The sequence below is a fragment of the Pseudorasbora parva genome, chromosome 5 (assembly GCF_024679245.1).
Source record: "Pseudorasbora parva isolate DD20220531a chromosome 5, ASM2467924v1, whole genome shotgun sequence".
NCBI classification, from domain to species: Eukaryota; Metazoa; Chordata; class Actinopteri; order Cypriniformes; family Gobionidae; genus Pseudorasbora; species Pseudorasbora parva.
Window position 1 is genome coordinate 3,183,131 of NC_090176.1, and position 11,026 is coordinate 3,194,156.

An 11,026-nucleotide genomic window follows, 5' to 3' on the forward strand; every position below is an offset into this window, starting at 1 on the left:
CGTACGTGAGTTTTTGTTGTAGGTGGCTATTGTAGATGGCTATAATAAAATATAAAATTAAAAATTAAAAAAAATTGTGTACTGTGCTAATTAATTGAGACTTCTTACAGCTCTTACAGGTTGTTTTTTCTTATTTGTTTCGTTGCTTCTATTGCTCTCCCCTTTTTTGTAAGTCGCTTTGGATAAAAGCGTCTGCTAAATGATTAAATGTAAATGAATGATTAAATGTTAAATTATGCGGGTTACGCAGGAGAAAGGTGTTTTTTAAAAATTTATTAATAAAATCGGTAACACTTAACAATAAGGGTGCACTAATATGCATTCAATCATGCTTAACTAATGCACAGATAATCATGAGTTAATGTATTACTAATGGTGAACTAACCCATTTATTAATGATTACTGTATCAGCAACTAATGAAGATTCTCCATGATTAATATTAAGGAATCATTAAGTTTTTATTAGTTATGTCATATAAGTCATAATGTATTAATTCTTTAATAACATTATATTAACTAATAATTTAAGTTAAAGTGTTAATTACCACAAGCCATCAAAGCCATGCATTTCAACTTCCAGTTGTCTGCTTTAATTAATCATTAGCTAATGATTTACAAAGGTATCATGTTATGACTTTACTTGTTGGGGCACATGACTATTAACTAATTGATTAAAGCAACACTGGGTAACTTTTGCTCTCGGGGTCCCCCTACAGTTGGGAAAAATAATGTCCTCAACTACTGTTGTAAGCTCTGTCATCCTACAACAGGGGATGCCATCGCGCGTGCATTTGTTGACATGACAACCCTGATAGCCCTGAACTAGTGATGCACGGGTCGTCTCATAACCCGCGGACCCCGTATGTCTATTTAATGGTCGCGAGTGCGCGGCGGGTTGTAAAAATATATACAGTGGTGCGGGGCGGGCCAAATAACTTCATAAAAGCGGCCCCGTGGGTTGGTGCAGCACTAACAGTTCCCCTGAACACTGCAGGAGGAGTTCACATGGAGGTGTTCTTGGGCGTCGCGTGTGAAATGTCTTCATCCCAGGTACAGTCAGTGGCATATGTTTCAGCATGTCATATGAATATAATTTCATGGGTTTTATTTTTTTCAAACGCCAAATAATCACAATGCTCACGTTTACAAGCCAGCGTCATTATAGTAGTCTATTGGTTACCGTTTTACAGAATCTATATGATACTTCAGTTCAATGTTTGAGTGGTCGGTAATCACCGTAACAAGCAGGACAGCATCGGTCGGGCACGCCTCCTTCAGCTCACGCCAACGAGCAAATGCTGGTCCAGTGTTGATCCTCGTCCTGCCTTTAATCACATCACGTTTTCGTTTCCTCTTATTGCTTTCCTCCAACAAAACCTTTTCTTTCTTATTTGTCTGTGCTGCTTCGGACATGACTATATTATCCGACGAACAAAGTTGGGCTCGCACGTCCGAATGTAAGGAAGTGTGGGTGTTGGTGGAAGTGACGTATATGCCGTAAAGCAGTCGAATTTTGTAGTTCTTTTTTTTCTCGGGTTACTACCCGAAACCCAAAGTTTAAAAGTATGATTAAAAACGATACAGACCCCATCAAGCTATGGCAGACGTGTCATTCAACCTATTGTAAGTCGATGTATCATCACAAGAGTCTTGAAAATATATTGTGAAGGTTGAAAACTTACCTGATGCTAATTTAAGTATTATGTAATTGTGGTTATAGGTTTTGAATTAATTATGAATTTGTTAATAGTCATGTGCCCCAACAAGTAAAGTCATTTACTTGTTGGGGCACATGTCTATTGTCTATTTTGTCTAATATTAGTACTAATATTGTATATACTATATTACTAATACAACTAGTATACTATATACTATACAACTAATATTGTATACTATATTACTAATACCAATATTAGTACTAATATTGTGTAAAATGTCTTTTTCCATTATTGTTAATTTACAACTTAAAATATTTGAGGTATTACATATACCTATTTTGTTATAGGTCTTTCAATATATAACCATCAAGCAAAAGAGACTTAATGTTCATTCAGAAATCATGCTCATGGATGAGCTTATGTATTAAAGTTTGGCTTTCGTCACAGTGAAATGAGGCAGGGTGAGGCCGAGAGCTGTGGGAGCGGAACGAATGCTAATGAGAGACACCTGAACGACACACCGGTCTCGAGTTTGCAAGGATATAAGAAGGAATGATCACAGTAAATGGCGAGAAAGGACCAGGACATTTTACATTGCTGTTTACATTACAGCTGTCAAATTACTACATTTTTATTAATCAATCGCAAATTAATCGCACGTCAAAATTGGCTGAGGAATTACCAAAAGATAATTTAAATTCACTATATTGTGTTCAATTAGAAAAGCATCAAATAGACATTACAAAACATAGCTTTATAAAATATTTTATTCGATTCAACATAGAATTTAACTACTTTAAAGGGGGGGGGGTGAAACACTCAGTTTCAGTCAATCTCATGTCAATCTTGAGTACCTATAGAGTAGTACTGCATCCTTCACATCTCTGAAAAGTCTTTAGTTTTATTATATTTATAAAAGAAATATAGGCTGTACCGAGTCTTTCCGGAAAAAAACGAGTGGCTGGAGGCGAATCGTGTGGGCGGAGCTAAAGAATGACGAGCGCGCACAAAGCGATGATGTCCTCAAGCGTGGAGGAACTCATGGCTATCTCAGCTAATAGATATATGATCCAGAATCAAATCTGAGGCAGAAATAAATTGAACAGGAGAAACAGCAACAGCAGGACGTCCGTCTCTGTGGCATGTACTGTATTTAGTGGCCTGTCAACATTTGTGTGTTTACTCGCAGTTTATGAGGACATGATTCGGTTTATGGACTATTGTATGTGACTAAACCTTAGCAGTAGCAAGCAAAACAGTTTTGCACGTCAGACTAGTGTAACGTTATACATAGAACAACAATGAAGTCCGTTAGCGCATTTGAATGACGAAGCACGCGATCGTGTCGTTTACTGAGGTTTACTCACGCGACGATAGCCAACAGCAGAGACATTTGAAGCAGTTTAACTCACCGGCTGCTTTCAAAGCAGGACCGAACCTTTATCGCTGGGACCGCTCCGTCAAAAACACACTCCTCTGGTATGATTTGGTGAAGTCTTGACAGCAGTGAACGGTAGAGAACCACTTTGAGACGCGACTGAAGTGATGTTATGAAGCTTTCCCGTCATTTCTGCGTTCAAATCGGTTCAAATGCAGCGCTGCCTTCCCGGAATGCTGTGCTGAAGCGTTGAAGTCGCTCGACGTCACCCATAGGAATAAAGTGGAGCGCGGCGCATGACATAAGTGTTCACGTACGACTGGATCTGCAGCTGAGCGAGTGTTTATGGGCGTGCATTTCCTCTCTCGCTCTAGTCACGCGCGCGCGCACCCTACCGGGAGAAGAGCCCGTACGGCCCATACAAGGACCTTCCGCTCTGTTGACGTCAAGCCGACCCATACTCGAAAAAAACTCGCCGAAACTTGTGAGAAACCGGAAGGAGTATTTTTACCACAGAAATACTCCATCAAACGTCCAACATTAGTTTTTGAAACTTTGTCTATGTTTAGGATGGGAATCCAAGTCTTTAACAGTGTAAAAAGCTCAGTATGCATGAAACAGCATTTCACCCCCCCTTTAATGATGATTGCACTTGCGTTTGTTAAATGCATAAATAATTGTAAAAACACACTTATATGTTGTTGTTTATATGTTGCAGTCAGTTTAAGCCGCTCCGTTTGTTTTGTTGTTATTATATATTTCATGATTAAAGTTACATTGTACGTCCTCCTTCTTCTGACCTAAACTTGAACGTTGTTTCTCACACAGGTCAGTTTATTTGAGGAACTGAAATTGAGCTATATTAGTTTTCTGTTGATGAATGTCTTCCAAAGAGTTGCTCAACTGTCTCATAAAATACATAAACTTATTAAAGCATCTTTGGTTTCTTCTGAAGAAAAAAAACATAAATTGAGGATAAAGCGGATACGGCGTGATTGACAGGTGACATGAAGACCGTTGGTTTAAACAGCTGATTTCTCTAGATTTAAACATTGATGGAAACATTTGGGATAATGTAAGTACATAAGTCAACAAAATATATAACGCCGTTCCAATGGTTTTTAATATTTTATTCAAAAAATATTGCCTCATATATTGTGCTTTTAAGCCTAGTTCACAATGCCATTGACTGGTGTTTAGGTCCTACTGCTGCTTGTAACATTTATGAAAACATGACAAGTTTTTCTTTCACTAAAAAATTAAGTTTTGGAGGTCAAAGTTTATACAGTCTATGAAAGGAATCAGTGCATGCATGTTTAATCTATTAGAAAAACAATGTTGGATATAGTCAATTTCCTGTCAGTTTCCAAATTAAGCAGCAGAGAAGTCCGTTACCGAGCATTTCCCTGACAGACAGGTATCTATCATCTCAAACTAAAACGCACAGTAATGAATGTTGTTAGATGTCTTTCCGGATCAACGCAGTGAAGAACTTACCACCTCTGAGACCCTTCTCTGACAGAAGAGTTTTTAGTGCCGGATGATCTGCATATGTGTATGTGAATATCATCAGGATATAAATGACCCGCTGCATCCTTCAACTCCTGCTGGGGAAGACAAAATATATCACACATGAGAGGAGTCCTTGAGCTTCAGAGAGGCATCTGGACCTGGTTCATCAATTCATTATCTTACTGATTGTACATTTACTTCTAATTTTGGTGTTAATTCTCACACACACCATTTTTTATTTGAAGATGTCAAGATGGAAAACAATCTAACCAAACATCACATCAATTGTAATATGATAAAAACAAATCTGATGTATATGTATGTTTAATGTATGCTCAGTATTAAGTGCATTGAAGTGTATTCTTTATTTTAATCTTTAGTCATTAGCCTGGATGCCAGCCGAACTTAGCCCCGCCCACAAAAAATTTAGGTCGGGCAATTCGGTCTGGCCTCGCTCCGTAGAGGAGTAATTATCTCAGAACAGAAACTGTTCGGACCAATGAAATCATCAAGGGCGGGCTTTAGACGGTGACGGACAGATGATAAACAGTAACGTTATCATGCACGTCATCAAAGGGGCTTGGGTTATATTTGTTTGAATCCTAAACAGAGAGCTTGTTTGTATAAGCATTCACCTTCACAATTTCTCTCAGAAATGACGATCATGTTGGATTATGAAATTATGAAATTATTTTACAACACTGGCAAAGATCATGTATTCCAGCCTGATTTCAGCGCGTGTGCACAGGGTTGCCAAGTTTTCACAACAAAACGCACCAACTACTAGCCCTATAGCTTTTTGGGGGGTTCTCCGGAGAAAAAAATTGTGTTTGGGGGGTAAAATGTGTGTTATTTTGGCAAGGCTGCTGCTAAAATTCGAACTCATGGGTCTATATATCACATTATAGTTGCTTCAACCCGTGGAAAAAACGCGGACTTGGCAACACAGTGCAGTTGAACTCTGTTGACATTTCACAATGCGTCGCTTTGTTGCTCTGATTGGTTATCGGTCTATCCAGTCGAGGTCTTTCCTGGTTGGGTTGAAACACGCCCAATAATCACAGCCCAATGGAGCATCAGACTCATATTCTGACTAGAATTGAGTATGACCACGTCAGGCTAGGTTGTCATTGTTTTTTATCTTAAAGCTGTAGCAATCGTCTGAATGAGTTTTGGTTCCTTGCCACCCTTCGCTTTTGGCTAGCTCAGTTTGGGGACACTTAAATTTCAACTATATTACTGATCTGCCCACATTGACACAATAATATGATAATTGAAATATCACCGTTTTCACCAGAGCGGCTGTACAGCCGAATCAAATTCTGTTGCATTATTTTCCAGTTAACAGTGTGAAGCTGCTTTGAAACAATCAGCATTGTAAAAAGCACGATCTAAAGGGTTTCTTGACTTGTGCTGAGATCTTGATGGTGTATTTCTTAGACCTTGGCATGTCATTCTACCAGTTGAGCATCAACATATTAATGTTTGGTATGTTTTATTTATAAGCAACATAAATCCCTTGAAGGGAAAGAAATACTTGTATAAAAGATGTAAAATATTTAATAAACACTTTCATATTCACATTTGATCTGAAATTGTAAGAACGTACCTCAGAACGCACAGCACAGCCAGGTGTCTGAAGGGAAAGTGAGTGTTTCTGTGTGAGTGTTTCCTCAAAAGCTGCTTTTAAAAGAACAACATTCACACGAGAGGGGCGTTTGTTCAGTTCCTGCTTTGACTGTCTTTAAATATTAAAGGATAATTACTAAGGCTTTCACTCGATTCACTCGGATAAGAAGTAATTAATCACACATACTTCTATAACTAATCATCATAGTCAATTTATAATTGTTTAGAAAGCTGTTGTCAGCAAAAAAGAAATAAAAAAGAAAATAAGCTTTAAAGGGGCCCTAGTATACCCCTTTTCATAATATGTGACCCTGTCTGAGAAAACCCTCCTAAAGTCATTTTTTTGTGATTCACTGTTTTCTAAATAAAATCATCCTACATAATGTAAAGAACATTCTGTTAAAATAACCTTGATATCTCTAATATTAACTGAGTATGGCTGTGTTAAAGATTTGCTGAATTTCGGGCTCAGAAAATCATGTTTTTGAGAAATTCCAAAGTAAACACAAGCTTACTTTTAAAACTGCAACACATTTGATGCATAATTATCCTCCATATGAGCCATATACCACATTAAAGCTGAGATTCTCCCATTTTCAGTGATATATGACACATTTATGGGAAAATTCTTAAAGTTTTGTAAAACAGGCCTATTTATTATGACGCATATGTCCAAAAAGCTTGGGGGTACAAGAGCTTGATTGTAGCAACAATGAACCAAGTCATTAATATATAAATTAATTAATATATTACATTTCAGTAGAAAATCTCTAACTTAAATTATTTTACTGGGCTACTATGTAACATTAAGTACAATACTGGAGTAAAAAAAAAAAAAAGAGGGATAGTTCACCCAAAAATGAAAATTCTGTCATCATTTATTTACCCTCATGTTGTTCCAAACCTGCACTTTCTTTAATAAACCCGGTTATATAATTATTCGGGGTAATTCCACCGAGATTAATATCGGAAAAGCTGTTTAAGCAATCAGCTATTTTCTGTTCCTGCTAGCGTTTAAGTGCTGTCATGTCAAATAGCCTAGATAATTCATAATTAGTTCATGAATTAATTCATGAATCCAGTATTTCCCAACCTTTTTTCAGTCATGGCGCACTTTGAAAATGTTCTAAATTTTGTGGCACCCCCTCGCATACGTTACGCTATAGGGGTGTAACGGTATAGACTATAGGTATCTTTTCACTAAAGATTCACAGCAGACACGCCTCTTGAAACACAGAGCATTCTAAACAGAGTGCTAATATCAGTATAGAAAAAATGCCTTTTATTTCGAAATTATGACATTTTTTAATGTAAAAACCATACTATCAATATAACTACACCCCAGGAAACATTATAAAACAATAAAACAACCCATGCCATGGGACCTTTAAAAGGCTGATATTCAGTACATTGTGCCAACGTTGTGTGTTTGCTGGGTTGTGAGTCGATGCTATACAGATACTATCGTCACATTTTTAACATTTCAGTATGTACTTAGTACCGAAGTACCGGTACTTGACATCCCTACATACAACCATGTTTAATTTTCGTAAGGGGATCATGGTTCTGTGTAATTCCAAAACTGTATTAATCTATCGTCTCACATGCCTACCTAAACTAACTAGAGTCAGTACATTGCATCGGATTCTGAGGTAAAACTTTTGTCGTCTTAACGTCATGTAAGCTTAAGAATTGTTGCCGCGAAGAAGAAAAAAAAAAACTAGAATTATGCTAATTAAAATGATTATTAATGAAAATATATGAACTTATCTTAAAAAATCTGCAACCAGTGGCTTTGCCTTTTGCATTGTCCTTTCAAAATGACAGTTTGGGAGTGAATTTAAATGGTTCAAGGCGGGAAGCATGTGAAACGACCAAGCGCTGGGTAGAATCAACCAAGCATTGCAACCCAGCAGGTCTAACCCAACGACTGGAAATTTGAAACTACCCAATGGTGTTTAAAATGTGATAAAATAAACCAACAAAAATTACCCAACAGTCTTAACCCAGCATTTTGGGTTAAAAAATAACCCAGCATTATTTAGAGTGAAGCAACCTTTCCCCGCATTGGCGCTAAGTCTAAAATGAAATTAAAATCCGCACTGCCACACCATGATTCATTCAGTGCACACACATGTGACGGTGAGGGAAAATGTTCTTATACTACCCTAACTATTTTCCACAATGTCAAACCAACAATCTTAACTCAAAATACAAGCTCAGGCATGCGGTTCCTTCATATAAGCTCATGCAGTTGTGCGCTCTAGTTTAAGTCTTCTGGTAACATTTCGTTTCATGTGTTTGTGCAGAATTTGGAGAATTACGCCAATCCCATTGGTGTGTCAAGATTCTTTGCCAAACTGGATGGATACTCTGGAAAACTGAAGATGTTTGCAAACCGAGGAAGAGTCCTTGGACAAAGAATTAAAAACCTCTTGGTGCCCACTACACAGGTACGAAAAACTGCACGTAACAAAACTCTCACTGGGCACTTTTGGTTTTGGGGTTATGGTCATGAGCATACATAAAAAAACACAGATGCAATAAGATTAGGTTTATTACAACGATATATACAATAAATTAAAAGTATTGCTGTAAAAGCTTAAAGATGTCTTTATATATATACATTTATTACACGGCTCTGTGAAATACTTGATTCTGATTGGTCAATCGCGCATTCCAGCGGTACGTTATTTCCAGATAACACCCGCTCATACGGGTACTACGAGTTATCTTGACCGGTACTACTTCTATGCTTAACGCTGGCGCCATCTTGTGGCTTAAGCAGCCGTGGGTTACAATGGAAGACTTCAAGGCAGGTTTCCTTTATAACATTTTTAATATAGATCTTTTTCTTACACAAACGCATCGATTGGAATCAGACGGCTCTATTAACCCATCGGAGTCGTGTGGAGCACGTTATTTGATGGACAGCTGCATTTTTTATGGACTTCAAACACCACTACAACAACTGCTTGGATTAACGTTAGCCTGGACTTTTTAAATATAACTCCGATTGTATTTGTCTGAAAGAAGAATGTCATATACACCTACGATAACTTGAGGGTGAGTAAATAATAGGCTTGGTTTCATTTTTGAGTGAACTAACCCTTTCAGCATTCATTTTCAACATTTAGCAAGGGCATATGGCAAATCTTCAGCAATAGATAAAGGCTTAAAGCAGATTGGAACTGTTTTCCTTCGCGGAAGCTTTGCGTAAGAGCTAATAAAATATTTAATCTCGAAACAATATTTTGTGTCTAATAATTATTTATTTGAGACTAGTAGCCGTGTAATAAGCGGGATAATGTACACCCAGCCGGTTGTTATCGCAGAATAAACCCCTTCAGAGTGACGCTCCGCTTCGCGTCGGGGTCCTGATCACTCTGTCGGGGTTTATTCTGCGATAACAACCGGCTGGGTGTACATTATCCCTTACTTAATATATATTTTACATATAAATAAATCACATGAAAACCTTATGCCATAGTTATCGTGTGTTTATTAGATTAGATTAGATTAGATTAGATTCAACTTTATTGTCATTACACACGTACAGGTACAAGGCAACAAAATGCAGTTTTGGTCTAACCAGAAGTGCAATAGTAGAAAGTGCAGTATTTACAGTGGTTGACAAGTGCAGGACATGGTTATGTACTGATATAAATAGAGATGATTATTGCTATAAACACAATATACAGGTTATTATGTACTAAATAAATATCGAGATAACTATTGCTACAAACTGATTATAGAGGTGAAAATGAACTATGAATATGATCATAGAATCAATGTGTACAATAAGTTAAATTAAGATGAGCAGTGTATGATATAGTGCAAATGAGCATATTCAAGTTAAGGTGGAGTAGTGCAAGATGCTTAAGTAAATAGATGTTGCTGTATTAAACAGTCTGTAGTGCAAATTAACATTCCAGTAGTGCAAACGAAGTAAAGGCAGATGTGAGGGGGGTGAGGAGAGTTAGCCACATATGAGGGGAGTTGGGTCAACGAGGGTTAGAGTTCAGCAAAGAGACAGCTTTTGGAAAAAAACTGTTCTTTAGTCTGCTGGTCCGGAGGGACCTGAAACGTCTGCCGGAGGGCAGGAGAGTAAACAGTCTGTAGGCTGGGTGAGAGGAGTCTTTAAGGATGCTGCAAGCTGTGATGCGCTGGGCAGTTTTCACCACCCGTTGCAGTGCCTTGCGCTCTTAACGCAGTTGGTCAGGATGCTTTCTATTGCGCAGCGATAGAAGTTCACCAGGATAGTCGAGGAGAGCTGGTTCTTCCTCAGTGTCCTCAGGAAGAAGAGGCGCTGGTGAGCCTTCTTGACCAGGCTGGAGGTGTTGGTTGTCCAGGACATCCCCGCTGAGATGTGGATCCCCAGGAACTTGAAACTCGAGACACGCTCAACAGCCGTTCTGTTGATGTGGATTGTGTCATGTGTGCCTTTTGAGTCTTTCCTGAAGTCCACGTTGAGCTCCTTCGTTTTGGTGGTGTTGAAGAGCAAGTTATTTTCAGTGCACCATGTGGCCAGGTGCTGGATCTCCTCCCTATAGGCAGTCTCATCGTTGTTGCTGATGAGACCAATCACCGCAGGGTCGTCTGCAAACTTGATGATGGAATTAGATCCATACACAGGCTTGCAATCGAAGGTGAAGAGGGAGTAGAGAAACGGGCTAAGCACACAGCCCTGTGTTAGCGACAGGTCAGGAAGTCCAAAATCCAGTTGCACAATGAGGTGTTGATGCCCAGTTCTCCAAGTTTGGCTATTAACTTGGTTGGGATGACAGTGTTAAATGCTGAGCTGAAGTCAACAAACAGCATACGTGCATAAGTGTTCTTATAGTCCAGA

The 11,026-nt window shown here is 38.4% G+C and overlaps 1 protein-coding gene across 1 annotated transcript in view; it reads right to left on the reverse strand.

Annotated features, from left to right (window-relative positions):
* LOC137074957 (bactericidal permeability-increasing protein-like) overlaps positions 1-6,214 on the reverse strand; it is a 34,809-nt gene extending 28,595 nt beyond the window's left edge. Inside the window, exons 1-2 of the mRNA XM_067443064.1 lie at positions 6,158-6,214; positions 4,534-4,640 (exon numbers count right to left, since the gene is read on the reverse strand). Of these exons, the coding sequence (XP_067299165.1) occupies positions 4,534-4,630 (97 nt within the window). The 5' untranslated portion in view covers positions 4,631-4,640; positions 6,158-6,214. The remainder of the gene's footprint in view (positions 1-4,533; positions 4,641-6,157) is intronic.
* Between the last annotated feature and the right edge of the window lie 4,812 nt (positions 6,215-11,026).